This window comes from Hemiscyllium ocellatum, chromosome 1 (assembly GCF_020745735.1).
Source record: "Hemiscyllium ocellatum isolate sHemOce1 chromosome 1, sHemOce1.pat.X.cur, whole genome shotgun sequence".
NCBI lineage: Eukaryota > Metazoa > Chordata > Chondrichthyes > Orectolobiformes > Hemiscylliidae > Hemiscyllium > Hemiscyllium ocellatum.
In genome coordinates this window covers 19,746,460-19,765,951 of record NC_083401.1, presented here as the reverse complement: position 1 = coordinate 19,765,951, position 19,492 = coordinate 19,746,460, and the positions used below count along the sequence as shown (strand labels likewise).

Genomic DNA, 19,492 nt, shown 5'->3' with positions numbered 1-19,492 from the left:
TGGTAGGAGATTTTAACTTTCCAAACATAGACTGGGACTGTCATAGTGTTAAGGGTTGAGATGGAGAGGAATTTGTTAAATGTGTACAAGTAAACTTTCTGATTCAGTCTGTAGATGTTCCTACTAGAGAAGGTGCAAATCTTGACCTACTATTGGGAAGTAAGGCAGGGCCAGTGACTGAGGTGTCAGTAGGGCAGCACTTTGGGGCAAGTGACCATAGTTCTGTGAGTTTTAAAATAATGATGGAAAAGGATAGACTGGATCTAAAAGTTGAAGTTCTAAATTGGAGGAAAGCTAATTTTGATGGTATTAGGCAAGAATTTTCAAAAGCTGATTAGGGGCAGATGTTCGCAGATAAATGGTGAAAGGAAAGGTTGGGAGGTATAGGGAATGCTGGATGACAAGAGAAATTAAGATTTTGGTTATGATCAAGAAGGAAGGAAATGTCAAATATATACAGAAATCGAGAGAATCCTTAGAGTATAAAGACGTGAGGAGTATACTTAAGAGGGAAGTCAGGATATGAGATAGCTTTGGCAAATAGGATTAAGCGGAATCCAAATTGTTTTTATGAATACATAAAGACAAAAGGATAACTAGGGAGAGAATAGGGCCCCTCAAAGATCAGCAAATCAGCCTATGTGTGGAGCGGCAAGAAATGGAGATATTAAACAAGTCTTTTGCATCAGTGTTTATGTAGGAGAAGAACATATTACAGGGGAGGAGCTTCTGGACGTCTTGAAATGCATAAAAGTGAATAAATCTCCAGGACCTGATCAGGTGTACCCCAGAACTCTGTGGGAAGCTAGGGAAGTGATTGCTGGGCCCCTTGCTGAGATATTTGTATCATTGATTGTCACAGGTGGGCGGTTGGCTAATGTGTTGCCACTGTTTTAGAAAGGTGGCAAGGTAAAGCCAGGGAACTATAGACCTGTCACCCTGACATCAGTGGGGGGGGTGGAACTTGTTGGAGGGAATCCTGAGGGACAGGATTTACATGTATTTGGAAAGGCAAGGACTGGTTAGGGATAGTTAGCATGGCTTTGTGCTTCTTGGGATGAATGCAGATTCTCTAGCCTCCTCATTTCCCCTCCCCCCACCTTATCTCAGTCCCAACCCTCGACTCAGCACTGCATTCTTGACCTGCAATCATCTTCCTGACCTCCCTTCCCCCACCCCCTCTCCGGCCTACCACCCTCACCTTAACCTCCTTCCACCTATCGCATTCCCAACGCCCCTCCCCCAAGTCCATCCTCCCTACCTTTTATCTTAGCCCGCTTGGCACATCTTCCTCATTCCTGAAGAAGGGCTTCCGCCTGAAAAGTCGATTCTCCTGCTTCTTCAATGCTGCCTGACCTGCTGCGCTTTTCCAGCAACACATTTTTCAGCAAAGAAGGTTATCTCAGAGTACAATGGGATCTTGATCAGATGGGCCAATGTGCTGAGCAGTGGCAAATGGAGTTTAATTTAGATAAACGTGAGGTGTTGCATTTTGGAAAAGCAAATCAGAGCAGGACTTACACATTTAATGGTAAGAACCTAGGGAGTGTTGCTGAACAAAGAGACCTTGGAATGCAGGTTCATAGCTCCTTGAAAGTAGTGTCGCAGGTAGATAGGATAGAGAAGAAGGCGTTTAGTATGCTTTCCTTTATTGGTCAGAGTATTGAGTAAAGGAGTTGAGAGGTCAAGTTGCGGCAGTATAGGACACTGATTAAGTCAGTTTTGGAATGTTGCATTAAATTCTGTTCTCTTTCCTATCAGAACAAGGTTGTGAAACTTGAAAAGGTTCAGAAAAGATTTACAAAGATGTTGCCAGGGTTGGAGGATTTAAGCTGTAGGGAGAGGCTGCGTTGGCTGGGGCTGTTTTCCCTGGAGCGTCAGGCTGAGGGGTGACCTTATAGGAGTTATAAAATCATACATAGAGGTTTATAAAAATACGAGGTCTTTTCCCAAGGGTGGGGAAGTCCAGAACTCGAGGGCATAGGTTCAGGGTGAGAGGGGAATGGCTGCCAGAGGAAAAGGTGGAGGCTGGTAAAATTACAGCATTTGAAAGGCATCTGGATGGGTATATGAATAGGAAGGGTTTAGAGGGATATGGGCCAAGTGATGGACAATGGGACTAGAGTAGGTTAGGATATGTGGTCAGCATGTAGGAGTTGGACCGAAGGATCTGATTCCATGCTGTACATCTCTTTGACTCTATGCATGTATAATTTTCCAGGAGACAACTAATTAAGCTGGTGCCTCCCTGATTGATTTTCAGCTTCACTCTGCTTCTGTGCTGGGTCCAGGACAGAAATTTGCTCTCTCCTGCTAGCTTTGGGCTATATTTTCACTTTCACTATCCCTTGTTGGAATGTAGTAGAGTACTGGTGATGTTACTAAATTGTAAACGAGAATCTCAGGCTAATATTCAGAGGACATGGGATGGAATCCAACCATGGCAGATGCTGATATTTGAGTTCAGTAAAAATCTGAAACAAAAAATGTAGTCTAATGGTGGCTATGTAACTGCTGTACATTGTCACAAAACTCGTCTGGTTCATTAGTGTCCTTTGGGGAAGGAAAGCTGCCATCCCTGACCTGGTCTGGGCTACGTGTGATTCCAAATCCATATCAATGTAGTTCACTGCTTATTGCTCTCTGGGTGATAATGAGACGAGCAGTAAATGTTGATGTATCTAGAGTTACCTACACCCAAAAGTCAAAAATTGTATTTGACTGTAATTGTATTGTGTATTTGGTCACCTGTCCTTAAACATCTGGTCTGTTCCACTTCTGCAGAGGGGGCAGGTGGGGGTTGATGGAATGTTTCATTTGCAAAAAAGTCAAGCTGCTTGACGTAAGCAGTGTAGTCCATAGCTTTTCAACAGAGGTCACATGACCCAGTCCATGGCTGCGTAATAAAGCTATTGGAACTTTGAACCTAGATTGTCAGAGTCTGAGATAACTTGCCTCGGGAACAACAGCCTTTGCCCTCTGCTTCTCTGAAATCCGACTCATTAAAGTTTGAGAATTAAAACCAATGGAAAGTCTCCTCACTCTAAGTTGATTCTAGGAATATTAATTTCATCAACTATATCTGGAAACTTAATTCCAACAAACGTGTCCTCAGCATTTGGCAAAATCTGTGAATATTTATTTTCTGAATTAAACTAGTACTTGACAAAGCCTCCTTCACCGCCGCTCCCTCACCACCAGACGCCCGGAGGAAGAATACTTCATCTTCCGCCTCGGAACACTTCAACCCCAGGGCATCAATGTGGACTTCACCAGTTTCCTCATTTCCCCTTCCCCTACCTCACCCTAGGTCCAAACTTCCAGCTCAGCACTGTCCCCATGACTTGTCCTACCTGCTTATCTTCTTTTCCACCTATTCACTCCACCCTCCCCCCCGCCCCGACCTATCACTTTCATCCCTCCCCCACTCACCTATTGTACTCTATACTACTTTCTCCCCACCCCCACCCTCCTCTAGCTTATCTCTCCACGCTTCAGGCTCTCTGCCTTTATTCCTGATGAAGGGCTTTTGCCCGAAATGTCGATTTTATTGCTCCTTGGATGCTGCCTGAATTGCTGTGCTCTCCAGCACCACTAATCCAGAAAGCTACTTTTAAGATGACTCGCTGCAAATCTTTTATTTCTTTTCCCCAGGCTTGCATGTTTGTATGCATTAATTTACAAACAAGATAGTAGCTTATATTTGAATGATTTAAACCTTTTGTTAATATTCTTTACTTCTGCAGTAAACAGATTTCTGACCAGTTACGAAAGGAGCCTTCCTGAATTGTTTTTGATACAGAGCCGTTTACAGTCTGATGTCTGTATGTTTCGTAATATCACGTTTTTTTAATCAATTCAAGCATTTTTTGTCACCAGTGAAGGAGTGGAACAGGAAATGAATTGGATTCCCTCTCATAAACAATAATATCTTTCTACAAAAAGATTAAGAGTCTCAATAGGAGCTATGCTGGTAGAACAAGATTGTTGAGTGGTAATGTAAATGCAAATTAAAACTGGCCTGCCGACATCTCCCTAGAATAGATACTTGTACCATTACTGCCCACAGCTTTGAAATTTTGCTGTCTATTTCAAGTATTTATCTAGTACATTTTGAAATTTATCATTGTATCTACTGCCACCATCCTTTCAAGCAGTCTGGGACATTAATTGCATTGTTGAAAATGTAAGTTTCTTTTAATTCTTTATGTAGGAAGGTTTTCAGTAGACTGAACTTCTACATTCCCGATGACGTAGTTCGTAAGGTTGCCCAGTGTTCTCCAGGCGTTGTGGAGCTCGTGCTGAATACATTACGGCTCAAGATTGAGGAGAAGCTACAACAGAAAAAGAATAAAGTGGCTTTATCACCACAGGTATGGAGAAATGCCAGAGTGTTCTAAATAACTGTCAAGAATCTGTTTATCATTGGATAGTGAATTGATAGTGAACAAACAGAAAGACTTAGTTAGCATGACCTTTTAATTCTTCTTTAAGAGCTCTTCATCATGTTTTGAGTGATAGTTTATATCTACATTCATGAGATTTTTTTTAAGAACAAATTCAATAAAAACCATTTGACTCTGCTGTATGATTTTTTCAACCTCTTCACTTTTACACCACAACTCTGCATTATATGTCTCTCCTATATTCAACCAACTACCCCTTGGAGCTAATTAGCTGTACTTATTGAAAATCCTAAGCATTGCAAACATTTTGATTTGAGAATGGTGAGCTGCCTAACTTCCCTTCCTACCCCTCAACAATTTGCTCACGTCTTAACATCTCACTTGCTGTGGAACTATTTTGGCACAGTTTTCTGTGTTTCTCTACTGGTAATCCAGGAATTTCCGTTGAAATTCTAGAGTGGCAATTTGTAAAATTGTCAGCTGACATCTGAAAAAGCCCAGGCATTTTGCTGAATTGTTGTGAGAATGCAACTGGTTCATGAATGTCACTCAGGGAGGTAAACCTATGTGTGATTCTAGCCTCACAACTATGTGCTTGGCTCTTAATCCCATACCATTATGAATTGGGCTTGCTTGAACATTTATTATTGGCAGTAAGCCTTATGACAGCAAATGGAACCTCACAATTTTGGATAAATTACTTCAATTTTGAAAAGCAAATGAAGAAAATATTTACCAACTAATCACTTATCTGCTTCCTTGGGATGTCCCATTTTCATTTCTCACAGAATGCAGCCATTCTACTCTGGGGAGCACAGGCTGAACTGCACAAGAGAGTTCTTTAAGGTACTGCTGTCTCTGAATCTTCTCTATCCCACTCTTTAAAGAGCTGTTGTCTTAGGTTATCATCTCTCCTGCTCTTTTTGGTGATACTGTCTCTGACTCTTCCCTCTTCAGCTCTTTTCAATGCTGTTGTTTTGGGTCCTTGTCCTTCCTGCTCTTATCAATGCTGGTGTCTGTCTCTGCCTTCTCATGTTTTTTTCTGCTGCTGCCTAGGCTGAAGAGGTTTACGAGGTGCCAAAGAAACATCATGCAGCATGCTTCAATGACTAGCACCCATTGCATCTGACCTCCATATTTATGAAGTGCTTCATAGGGTTAGTCATAACTCACATCAATTCCAGCCTATCAAATTGTCTTGATCCTGTGTAATTCATCTCTGGTGCAACAGGTCCACAGCAGATACTATCTGCCTGGCCCTACATTCATCCCTGGAGCATCTGGATTACAACGACACCTACATCAGGCTCCTACTTCTTGACTATAGTTCCGCCTTTGACATTGTAATTCCAAACAAACATTTCTCCAAATTCCAAATCCAAGGTCTCGGCTACACTCGTCTGTAACTGGATCCATGACTGCTTGACCTCTCAACCGTAATCAGTAAGACAACACCTCCTCCACCATAATCCTCAAAACCAGTGCCCTGCAAGGATGTGTACTCAGTCCCCTACTATACTCCTAATCCACTCATGACTATGAAACCAAATTCCACCCCCAACTCCATTTACAAGCTTGCTGACAATAGGTCAGATCTCAAACAACAATGAGACAGAATACAGGAAAGAGATTGAATGCTTAGCAGCATGGTGTAAAGATAGCCATCTCTCCATCAGTGCAGCAAATTGAAGGAGCTGATCATTGACTTTAGGAAGCAGAATGGAAGGCACTCCCCCTGTCCGCATCAATGGTGCTGAGGTGGAGATAGTTGACAGTGTCAAGTTCTTGGGAATGGTGATCATCAGCAATCTGTCCACCTATGTCAATGTAACAGTCAAGACAGCACGGTGGCTCAGTGGTTAGCACTGCTGCCTCACAGCACCAGCGACCCAGCTTCAATTCCAGCCTCGGGCGACTGTCTGTGTGGAGTTTGCACATTCTCCCCGTGTCTGCGTGGGTTTCCTCTGGGTGCTCCGGTTTCCTCCCACAATCCAAAGATGTGCAGGTTAGGTGAATTGGCCATTCTAAATTGCCCATACTGTTAGGCGCATTAGTCAGAAGGAATTGGGTCTTCGGAAGCTCGGTGTGGACTTGTTGGGCCAAAGGGCCTGTTTCTATACTCTAGGGAATCTAATCCAATCTCATCTAACATCTCTACTTCCTCAGGAGGCTAGGAAAATTCGGCTTGTCCACAAGGAGTTTTACAATTTTCTCTACATGCACCATAGAAAGCATCCTATCTGGATACAGCACATTGTGGTATGGCAACTGCTCTTCTCAAGACCCCCAGAAAGTACAGAGAGTTGTGAACCCAGCCCAGTCCATCATGCGACCCAGCCTTCCTTCCATCCATTGACTCTGTCTACACTTCCCACTGCCTCAGGAAAACAACCAACAAGATATAAAGGTTTACATCTTTTCTGCGGCTGTAACACTGTACCCTGTAATCTGTTCTGCTACCCTGATTTATTTGGTACAATAGCATCAAAAACAACACTTTTCACTCTATCTTGGTACATGTGACAACAGTAATTCGTTCAATCAGATGGAAGTGACTGTGTGCCTGGAAGACTTAGTCCAAAAATCCCCAGCAAACCTTTGCAGTGCATCCTGGAGACAGCCCACACTGCCGCCACTGAATATCTGTGGTGGAGGGATGGATGTCTGTAGGTGCAGGGCCAATCAAATGGCTGCTCAGTCCTGGAGGGTGCCAGGCAATTGGATGCTGCTGGAGACGCCCTCATCTTAGCAAGTGGGAGGCACTCCACCACACTCATGGCCTGCGTTACTCAGATGGAAGATCCCCAGGACCCCGCAGTCACTGTATTCACAAGGTGAGTCCAGTTGAGCATCTAGTCAGTCGTAATCCCCAGGATGTTAATTGTGGGGGGTTCAGGGACGGTGATGCCCCTCACGCCAAGGGCACAGTGGCCAGCCAGACTGGCTGTTATTGGAGATGGCCACAGCCTGGCATCCATGCAGCACGGCTGCCACTTGCCACTTTTCAACTCAAGCCTGGACATTGTCTGGGTCCCTCTTCATCTGAACATGGACTCCCCTCTGTATTCAAGAGAAGACAAACCTGGGAGCAGGAGTAGGCAATTGAACCCCTTGAATCTGCTCAACCATTCAATACAATCAAGGTTGATCTCACCTCAGTCTCAACTCCACTTTCCTGTAACCATTCTCTAACCCTTCAAACCATTACTCATTAAAAATCTGTCAGTCTCCTCTTTCATAGATTCACAAGCATTTAAGTGTTTCTCAGGTTGAAACACTTCAGTTAAGTAGAAAGTTTGGAGAGGTGAAGCATGAGAAGAGATATAATAGCATTTTTTAAAATCTTGAGTGGTCTAAATAGAGTATTTAGGGATAGGCTGTTCATCTTATGAAAGGATCAGGAACCACATGGCACGTTTTAAAGCATTTTGCAAAGAGAAGCAAATTCGATTAGAATCCCCACAGTGTGGAAAACAGGACCTCTGGCCCAACACGTTCACACTGACTCTTCAAGGAGTAACCCATCCAGACTCGTTCCCCTATATTTACCCTTCAATAATGCACCTAACCTACACATTCCTGAACACTATGGGCAATTTAGTGCAGCCAATTCCCCTAACCTGCACATCTTTGGATTGTGGGAGGAAACTGGAGCACCCAGAGGAAACCCATGCAGAGTCAGGGAGACTGTTACCCAACAGACAGTTATCCAAGGCTGGAATCAAACCCAGGTCCCTGGTGCTATGAGGCAGTTGTGCTAACTACTGAGCCATTGTGCCAGTGAATGTGAGTTGAGAAAAACCTTTTTCATCTACATAGTCAAGTTACAAAAAAAACACTGTCTAGAAGTGTGAAGGAGGCATCCAGCTGAGGATTCAGTAGGACATTAGTTAAATAAAGGAAAATGCAGGGTTACAGGGAAAAGGCAGGGGATTGGCTGCGAGTTAAATTGCTCTGAAAGCCTGTTTGGTCATGAAAGGCAAAATGGCCTCCTACACTGTAACAATTGTGATTCTGCAAATGCTGATTAAGTGCAGAAATATTTTTGTGCAAGTAATTCACAAAGTAGGAAACCATGAACTTGCAAAAGTCAAGTAACTTCTCGCAACCATTTCTCAATGTCTTGTGTCCATTTAAGGAGGAAAATACCTTTATACAGAATATTGCCCTGTTCGTGACACTACCCATGTGCCATGGTAAAGGTAAAGGCTGAAGTAGGCCTGGGGATGTATGGATTTAATTGGTAGCTGTTTCTCATACTAAACCTGTGACATATAAGAAGAAAAGGATTTATATACTGAAAAAAATTGCCAGATCCCTTTGGAGGAGCAGGAATGCTATGCATAGTAATTGTAGGATTGTTGGCAGTTCTTCACAATATTGCTGCGAAAAAAGGGGAAGTAAGTCATAGCTAGAGATATGCTGGCCAGTTTTTACTTAAAGGCAGGAAAACTGAAGGTGTAACTGGGAATTGGAAGTTTTTAAATGGCAGCTGCCATTTCCTTGCCAATAATTTCCCACACATCCCAGCTGTACCCCATTTGGCCCAATAATACTCTTAACTGGCTACCAATCAGACTCTGCTGAGTTGACGCCTCCTCTGACAAGATTGCTTGCGGGTGTGAATCCGTTGGGTATCCAACTTCCATCTCAAATATCCTGTCCTCTTAGGAATCAACTCTGCTTGATGAGGAAATACTGCTGTGTGAGTCCACAATTAATGTTAATGTCCTCCATTTGACAATTTGACAGAACTGATCTTAGCCTAACTTGGGCGCAGCCACCTATTAACGGTTCTTTCTTGAACAGAAATAGATGTAACTTCAACCACTTTCCAATATTAAATTTTATTGAAAGTTGAAAAAATTACAACAAGCTTCTGTTTCCTTTGATTTCTTTCCTTGACCTTGAGTCAGCCTATAAGAATTTTTTAACCTACTCACATTGATTTATCTTGCCTTAGAAACAACGCCTTATCTACTTCGACTAATTATCTTTCACCTCATTTGTAAAAATGAATGTAGTTAGCACTGCTGCCTCACAGCGCCTGAGACCCGGGTTCAAATCCCGACTCAGGCGACTGACTGTGTGGAGTTTGCACGTTCTCCCCGTGTCTGCGTGGGTTTCCTCCGGGTGCTCCGGTTTCCTCCCACTGTCCAAAGATGTGCGGGTCAGGTGAATTGGCCATGCTAAATTGCCCGTAGTGTTAGGTAAGGGGTAAATGTAGGGGTATGGGTGGGGAGCGCTTTGGCGGGTCGGTGTGGACTTGTTGGGCCGAAGGGCCTGTTTCCACACTGTAAGTCTAATCTAAAATGTCTTCATACTTCACTGGTGGAATTTTCCCAAACCCAGAACAACATGGGCAATGGTGAGACATTAGGAAAATCTGGTGAGAATGGAAAATGGATATTTTTGATGTCATAGAGATGTACAGCATGGAAGCAGACCCTTCGGTCCAACCCGTCCATGCCGAACAGATATCCCAACCCAATCTAGTCCCACCATTAAGTACCCAGCCCATATCCCTCCAAACCCTTCCTATTCTTATACCCATCCAAATTCCTCTTAAATGTTGCAATTGTACCAACCTCCACCACATCCTCTGGCAGCTCATTCCATACACGTACCACCCTCTGCATGAAAAAGTTGCCCCTTAGGTCTCTGTTATATCTTTCCCCTCTCACCCTCAACCAATGCCCTCTAGTTCTGGACTCCACAACCCCAGGGAAAAGACTTTGTTTATTTATCTTATCCGTGCCCTTCATAATTTTGTAAACCTCTATAAGGTCACTCCTCAGCCTCCGATGCTCCAGGGAAAACAGCCACAGCCTGTTCAGCCTCTCCCTATAGCTCAAATCCTCCAACCCTGGCAACATCCTTGTAAATCTTTTCTGAATCCTTTCAAGTTTCACAACATCTTTCTGATAGGAAGGAGACCAGAATTACACGCAATATTCCAAGAGTGGCCTAACCAATGTCCTGTACAGCCGCAACATGACCTGCCAACTTCTGTACTCAATACTCTGACCAATAAAGGCAAGCATACCAAACGCCTTCTTCACTATCCTATCTACTAGCAACTCCACTTTCAGGGAACTATGAACCTGCACTCCAAGGTGTCTTTGTTCCGCAACACTCCCTAGGACCTTACCATTAAGTGTATGAGTCCTGCTAAGATTTGCTTTCCCAAAATGCAGCACCTTGCATTTATCTGAATTAAACTCCATCTGCCACTTCTCAGCCCATTGGCCCATCTCGTCCAGAGCCTGTTGTAATCTGAGGTAATCCAAGTCAGATTTTCCATGTAAGGTTTCAAGAGCTCGATGAGAATCATGCTATTGGGCAGCCCGGGGCCTATTTGCATGCTTTAACATCTTGTTAGTATCTAATTTCATCTAATTTATATGTAGGCTACTATTTTTCCAAAGAGCAACATGCCTTTGGATGCTGCCTGAACTGTTGTGCTCTTCCAGTACCACTAATCCAGAATCTGGTTTCCAGCATCTGCAGTCATTGTTTTTACCTAGTATTTTTCCAGTCTGTGGAGAGAAACTAGACAGTGCCAATTCCTGACATGAAAGTTATATCAGTTACCTGGCAGCTGCAGCTTGCCAGCATCTTCCTGGGCATTGATCATTCACTAATGGTATGTTCCATGGACACTCGGTTTATTTAATCCCAACTGCAAATGGCTCTTCCCCATTTGTTCCATCATTGCTTTTCCTGTTGTTTAATAGTTACAAACTGATTGAGGCATCTGATACTTCTTCAGTGTTTCATGGGAATGCACAGGTGTTATGAATGTTAGAGAGAATAGCTATCCCTTCGGCAGGGGTATAACATCATGTGAGTCCATATTAAATGTCTATATCCTCCATCTGAGAATTTGACTCAACTGATCTTAGACTAACTTAGGTGCAGGTACCTGTTTATAGTTCTTTCTTGAACAGAGGTTGGTGTATATGCAGTCACTCCAATGACCTTTATAGCTGTAGCTGTAGTTGATCATATAGGTGATGGTATAAAACGAGCAAATGTCTAAAACTGTAATATTCTATTAACAATGAAGTTTTCCCCATGCTAACTATGTGCCTGATAGGGCTTTTCATTTCTAGGAGTGGTGGCGTTGTGCTGGTGTCATTGGACTAGTAATCCAACTTGACAAAAAACTGAAATAAAAAGCTGGTCTAATGACAATCTTGTAATCATTTTTGATTGTTGTAAAAAGCCATCTGATTCAAAATTTTCTTCATGGAAGGAAATCACTCAGGATTTGGCCTACATGTGAATTCAGATCCACCGAATATGGTTGACTCTTTAATACGTAGAACATAGAAAAGTACAGCACAGAACAGGCCCTTTGGCCCACGATATTGTGCCGAGATTTAATCCTAGTGTCAAATATAGTAACTTAACCTACGCACCCCTCAACTTACTGCTATCCATGTGCATGTCCAGCAGTCGCTTAAATGTCCCCATTGACTCTGCTTCCACCACCACAGCTGGCAACGTATTCCATACCTGCTAGGCATTTAGAAATGGACAATAGATGCTGGCCTAGCCACTGATGCCTATATCCCATGAAAGAAGATAAAAATGTCTATTTATAGTAAAGTCAGAAAGGCTCATGGAATGTTGGCCATTATTTCAATAACTTCAACCACTTAACCTGATGAAAGAGCAGCGCTCTGAAAGCTGATGATTTGAAATAAACCTGTTGGATGATAACCTGGTGTCATGTGTCTTCTGATTTATTTCAGCAAGAGTAGGAAAGTCCTACTGCAGCTGCAAAAGATTATGGTGAGACCACATCTGGAGCAGTTTTGATCCCCCTATGTAAGGAAAGATTTATTTCATTGTAGGTAATACAGAGAATATTCTCTCAGATGATCCCTATTATAGAGAGATTACTTATAAGCATAAGGCTCTACTCTTTGGTGTTTATAAGATTGAGAGGTGATCACATTGAAACATATAGGATTCTTAAGGGCCTGACAGGTGAATGCTGGGAGGATGTTTCCCCTCACAAGAGAGTTCTGGACCAGAGGACATAGTCTCAGAATAAAGACTGAGAGGGGGAGGAATTTCTTCTTTCAGAGAGTTGTCAATCTTTGGAACCCATTGCCACAGAGAGCTGTGGGGGCAGATTCCACGTATATTTAAGGCTGAAATAGATAAGATTCTTGATCAGTCAGGGAATCAAGAGTTGCAGGGAAAAGGCAGGAAAGTGGATGTCAAAAATGTTGGAGCAGCGACATTCAGATATCATGATTCTATTAATTGTTCAAGACACTGAACAGCATACTCTGTTTCTACTTCTTATGTCTTTATAAGTTGCTGTCCCAGGGTGGGCAGCTACGGAGCTGGGAGCCTCTTCTATCACGGAACCTGTTTGCCACGGAAAGCAGGTAGTGTTAGTACTTTGGGGAGATGGTGTAATTAATTAAAAACGCTGCATGTAACAGAGCATGTAGACCATGAGCCTTGGTGTGAAGTTTATGTAGTGGCAGAGTTAGAATCGTATGAGGTAGCAGATCAAAGATGGTGACACTTATTGCTGCAGAGTGCATTAAACTTCTTCCTGCTTTGCTGTGATTTCCTTTGGACTGTCCACATTGCACTGACCTGGGTGACAACTTTAGATCAGATTTGGTGCTGTGGTCTCCTCTGGCCGTTCTGAGAAAAGAAGATGGCCCTCCAGGTCGTTGTCAGCCAAACAGGATGACAATTTTTCTGTATCCATCATTGCTTCATCAATTCTTTCTACATTTGTACAATATAGCTGTTCACCTGGTTTTCAACTGGGATTTAAATTTAGCAGGAAATCCCAGACAGTCCTTCCTGTAGCAAGCACTTCCATCACTGCAACATAGCACATGAGTGGAGGTATGGCGAATACCATGAATAAGGTGAGTAGCATAAAATTGTGTGGTAAAAAACCCGCTAGAAATCAAAGCAAGAACCCCTCAATGAAATCCTCTGAAACCAACACAGCCAAATTTAGGAATATTCAGCCTGCTACTTCATCTATTTTACCATTTCTGTATTTGTTTTTAAAGAATGAAAATACTTCTCTGAGGTAACTGACTTATTTTGCCTTCCTTACATATACATTCATAGCTCCACTATTCATTTTGTATACCTGAGTATTTCTGGAAAAAAATGACATTTTATTGGAGCTTTACATCTTGCATTCATCAGGACATTTTGCAAGAATACAAATTCAAGGGGCAAACCAAGATTTATACTGCATGAGGGAAGTGATGATTGGTTGGCAAGTAGACTCTAATTGATAAAGACATTTCCGAGAATGCTCCCATTAATTATGATTGCCAAGTGTCTGCAAGACTTTGTTTAAATTTTAAAACATTAGTTAGAGCACTACCATAAGAAATGAACCAGTGAGTTGTTATCACCTGCTTTGTCGAAATGGGTGTAGAGCGTGTTTCTGTTGTTTCTCTCTGCAAAGCAGAAGGCCTTATGTAATGTTGCTTACATCAAGAAAGCAAGTACATCTCATTTCGTGTCTGACTGGCTATCCTAGATTGTCACAAAGACAGAAATTGTTGATGAAACTCAGCAGGTCTTACAGCATCAGTGGGGGAAAAGCAGAGTTAATGTTTTGAGCGTGGCAATTCTTCAATTTATTATAATCCTAGTTTGTTTGTTAGTTTCCAGCAATAACAGTTTAGATTAGATTACTTACAGTGGGGAAACAGGCTCTTCGGCCCAACAAGTCTACACCAACCTGCCACACCCCCCCCCCCCCATTTTTACCCCTTCACCTAACACTACGGGCAATTTAGCTTGGCCAATCCACCTAACCTGCACATTTTTGGACTGTGGGAGGAAACCGAAGCACCCGGAGGAAACCCATATAGACACGGAGAGAATGTGCAAACTCCACACAGTCAGTTGCCTGAGTGGGAATTGAACCCGGATCTCTGGCGCTGTGAGAGAACAGTGCTAACCACTGTGCCGCCCATCAAGTTTAGTTCTGTTCTTTGATGTCTTACTTAACATATTCAACAGCCAAGCAGATCTTCAGAAGATAAAGCTGACAAAAATAAACATTTTTTCAAGTGAAATGTTATCAAAATGCTGATCTGTTCCTGCAGAGAAAAAACAAATTTGAAGAGATGTGATAGTTGGACAGGAAAGCATTAAAAACCATTGCTCTTTAACTTGATAAGAAAATTCTGAAGAAGTCAAAAAGTTTTTTTATATAATTATCAGCCTTCCTCTGGAGACAGATTGTTTCTCTTTGTTTCAATGATGTTCATGTTATTGACTAAAACAGATATATGTGTTGAGAGACACTATGGTTAGGACTTGACATGTTCATGTGGAGTCCCAAGTTTAACTGCAAGGCAGGTTCAGTTCATAAAACTGAACTGGATCAACCAAATCAATGCTATGGTTACAAGAGTGGATCAGAGTCTGGGACCCCTGCAGTGACTCACTTACCTCCTGACTCCCCAAGTCAGGTGGGTGATGAAATACTCCCCGCTCGACTGGATGAGTACAACTCCCAACAATACTCAAGAAGCTTGACATCATTAGGACATAGCAGCTTGGTTGGCACCATATCTTCAAGTATCCAGCCTGTTCACCATTGACCCTCAGTAGCAGCAGTTTGTACTGTTTACAAGAAGCAGAAATTCACCAAGGCTACTTAGTCAGCACCTTCCAAGTCAATGACTATTTCCATTTAGAAGTACAACAGCAGTAGATTTTTAAAATTCATTTGTGGGACATGAGCATCAGTGGCTGGCCAGCACTTTAATTGCCCATCCCTAGTTGTCCTTGAGAAGGTTTTGGTGAGCTGCCTTCTTCAACCACTGCAGTCCACCTGCTTTGGATTGTCCTTAGTGAGGGAGTTCCAGGATTTTGATCCAGTATCAATGAAGGAATGGCGATACAGTTTCCAGTCAGGATAGTGGATGGCTTGGAGGGGAACTTACAAGCAATGCTGTTCCCTTGTTTCTGCTGCCATTGTCCTTATAGATGGAAACAGTAATGGGTTTGGGAGTGCTGGCAGGACCTTTAGTGATGTTCTGCAGTGCTCTTACAGATAGTACATACTGCTGCTGCTGAGCATCACTGGTGGAGGGATTGGATGTGTGTGGATGCGGTGCAAATCAAGCATCTGGATACTGGAGTTGCACCAATCCAGATAAAGAAATGTTCCATCACATTTCTGACTTGTGCCTTGTGGATGATGGATAGGCTCTGAGTTGTCAGGAGGTTAGTTACTTATGCTACGATGTGGAGGTCATATCCCTCTACTAACTAAGACCAAAACACCCAGAAAAGCTTGCCTCGCATCGTTATCTGCTGAAAGTGTGATTGAGTGAAAGAAAACAACTGATTTCCACTGTTTAAAGAAAAAAGACAATTTACTTTTTCTAAATCTAATCGTGAACACTAAACAAAAAAACTAAACAAATTAACGAACTCGAGCCGCTTTCTTTTTTTAACTAATCACTACCTGACACCAATTTTATAAAAATGCTGCTTCAATGACAATTATTAAACGTTAAATTAACTTAATTTCTCAAAGTCCTTACAGTTTCTTATGCTGTCTTCCTTCCAGTGTTCTGAATCTGTTGCTTCCTTCTGATTCTGCTGTCTTCTCCCTCAATCGTCTTCTTACTCTTTACAGCGAGTACCTTTAATAGATGATGTCCTTCCTTTTTATAACCCCCACATCAAACCCTCTCATTGGTCTGATGTTGTTAATACAATAAATTCAAATTCAATTGGGTTTTGGTATCCTGAATATAATTTAAAATTGATTGGTTAAATTCAAATCAAAACACAACCCAAAGCTGATTGGTAAATATTATGAATTCTCCACGATCTCAGCACCTGTCAGCTAGACACAGATATGTGTGCTGTCAGAAGTTCTCAGGTCAGGAAAGGCATCTCTCTCTTAAAATGACTATACCCTCTTTTAACTTTGTAACACTCACCACAGTATTCCTAGCCTCTGACACACACTTGTATGTTTATGTGAATTCTCTATTCCTGAGATGCTGCCTGGCCTGCTGTGCTTTGACCAGCAACACATTTTCAGCTGTTTATGTGACAAGTCCAGTTGAGTTTCTGGTCAATGGTAACCCCAAGAATGGTGATAGTGGGGGATTTAGTGATGGTGGCAACATTGAATGTCAGTGGTTACATTGTCTCTTATCGGAGGCAGTCATCACCTGCCATTTGTGTAGCATAAGTCTTACTTGCCACTTGTCAGCCCAACCCTGGATATTGTCCAGATCTTGTTGCATTTGAACAGTATCTGAGGAGATGCCATTGGTACTGAGCATTGTGCCAATATTGGCAAACATCCCCACTTCTGATATTATGATGGAGAGAAGGTCATTGATGAAGCAGTTGAAGATTGTTGTTCCAAGGCCATTATCCTGACGAACTCCTGCAGAGATGTCCTGGAGCTGAGATGACTTGAGCTCCAACAACCACAACCATCTTCCTATGTGTCTGGTATGACTCTAACCAGCAGAGAATATGCCCTGTTATACCCACTGATTCTAGTTTTGCTAGGACTCCTTCATGCCATAGTTGGTCAAGTACGACCTTGATGTCAAGGGGTGTCGCTCTCACCTCCCCTCTGGAATTCAGCTTTTTGTCCATGTTTAAACCAAGGCTGTAATGAGGTCAGGAGCTGAGTTGCCCTGGCAGAACCCAAACTGGGCATCACTGAGCAGGTTATTGCTGAGCAAGTGCTGCTTGATAGCACTGTTGATGACACCTTCCATCACTTTATTGATGATCAAGATTAGACTGATGGGGCGTAATTGGCCGGGTTAGATTTGTCATGGTTGTGTACAGGACATTTCTGGGAAAATTTTCATATTGTTAGGCAGATCCTAGTGTTATAACTGTATAGAAGAGCTTGGCTAGGGGAACAGCAAGTTCTGGAACATAAGTTTTCCGTACTTTGCCAGAATGTTGTCAGGACCCAGAGCCTCTGCAGTATCCAGTCCCTCCAGCCAATTCTTAATGTCACGTGTGAATCAAACTGGCTGAAGACTGGCATCCGTAATGCTGAGCATCACTGGGGAGGCCATGATGGACCATCGGGACTTCTGGCTGAAGATTGTTGTGAATGTTTCAGCCTTATTTTTTGCACTGATGTGCTGGGTTCTTCCATCATTGAGGATAGGGATATTTGTATGCTGCCTCCTCCAGTGAGTTGCTTAATTGTCCACTGCCATTCACAACTAGATGTGGCAAAACTTAGATCTGATCTGTTAGTTGTGCGATCGCTTAACTCTATCTATTACTTGTTGCTTACGCTGAATGGAATGCAAGTTGTCCTGTTTGGTAGTTTTACCAGGTTGATATCTCATTTTGAGCTTTGCCTGGTTCCCTCTTGCACTCTCCATTGAATCAGAGTTGAGTGAAGGATATGAGGCATGAGGTTACAGATTGTGCTGAAGTGCAATTCTGCTGCTGTTGAGGGCACCACTTCATGGATGCCCAGTCTTGAGTTGCTAGATCTGTTTGAAGTCTGTCCCACTGAGCACCAAATAATACAATGGAGGGAATTCTCAATGTGAAGGCGAGAGTTCATTTTCAGAAGGACTGTGTTGTGGTCACTCTTACCAATATTGTTGTGGACAGATGCATCTGCAGCTGGCAGATTGGTATGAATGAAGTCAAATATATTTTCCCTCTTGTTGGTTTCCTCACTACCTGCTGTGGATGCAGTCTAGCAGCTATGTCCTTTAGGACTGACCAGCTCACTCAGTAGTGCTGATCGTGGTGAACATTGAAATCCCTCACCCAGAATTAATTTTATGCCCTTGCCAACCTCAATACTTCTTCCAAGTGTTGTTCATCAGGCAAGGGAGGACAGGACATCTCCAGGGATGGTGATGGTGGCATCTGGGGCATTGACTGTCAGATATGATTCCGTGAGTATGACTGTTGCTTGACTAGACTATGAGACAGCTCTTATAATTTTAGCACTAGCCTCCAGATGTTAATAAGGAAGGATTTGCAAGGTTCTGCTGTTGTCTTTTCGTGCACTCAGGTCAATGCTAGCTCATCTGTCCAATTTCATTTCTTCAGTGAAACTTCATAGAGATGGATACAACTGAGTGGTTCACTATTCCATTTCAGAGGCAGTTGACAGTCAACCATGTTGATGTGGCTCTGGAGTGACATGTATGGCAGACCAGGTAAGGATGGCAGATTTCTTTCCCCGAAGGTCATTTTTGAACCATGGGAAACATGGGAATACCATCACCTGCAGGTTCATTCCAAGCAAATCACCTTCCTGACTTGTAAATATATCATTGTTCCTCCGGTGTTATTGGGTCAAAATCCTGAACCTCCTCCCTATCAAGTAGGCAGCTTTATCCTGGATGCTATCATGAACTGCTGACCATCCTGAAAGCAGAGGATGTTTAACTGGAGCAGTTTAAGAAGGCAGCACACACTCACATTATCAAGGTAATTATGGATAATAAATGCTGCAAAAGTCAGAAAGCTCACATTCCTGATTGAATTAGAAAACAACCCTGGGTGCACTGGGATATTTAAAATAAATTTAGGGGAAGTGATAGCCTTGTGGTATTATCCCTCATCCGTTAATCTGGAGACCCAGGTAGTGTTCTGGGGTTCAAATCCCACCACACAGCAGATGGTGGAATTTGAATTCATTTTTGAAAATCTGCAACATATAGTGTCTAACAAAGACCATGAATCCATTGTGGAATGTTGGGAAAACTCAGCTGGTTCACTCGGGAAGGAAACTGCCATCCTGACCTGATCTGGCCTAAACGTGACTTCAAATCCACAGGTTAACTCTTAACTGCCCTCTGGACAATTAGTGATGAGCAATAAGTGCTGGCTGACTCAGTGATGCTCTCGACCTGTGAATGAATGAAACGAAAGTAAATAAGTGCACCTTACATTTTTGTTTTGCTGGTACTTGCTCTATATACAACATCTTGAGACTCCAGGGAATCCAGCTCCACACAATGCACTTCCCTAAAGTGCAAAAGCAATGTTAGGCTTGTTATTTATGTATATGATAGGCCTGAATACTTGTTATGCCA

The 19,492-nt window shown here is 42.7% G+C and overlaps 1 protein-coding gene across 1 annotated transcript in view; it reads left to right on the top strand.

Annotated features, from left to right (window-relative positions):
* The window catches only part of LOC132820864 (sperm flagellar protein 1-like), a 77,333-nt gene that overhangs the window by 30,699 nt on the left and 27,142 nt on the right, over positions 1–19,492 (top strand). The window contains exon 3 of the mRNA XM_060833219.1: positions 4,214–4,373. Coding sequence (XP_060689202.1) covers positions 4,214–4,373 — 160 coding nt within the window. The remainder of the gene's footprint in view (positions 1–4,213; positions 4,374–19,492) is intronic.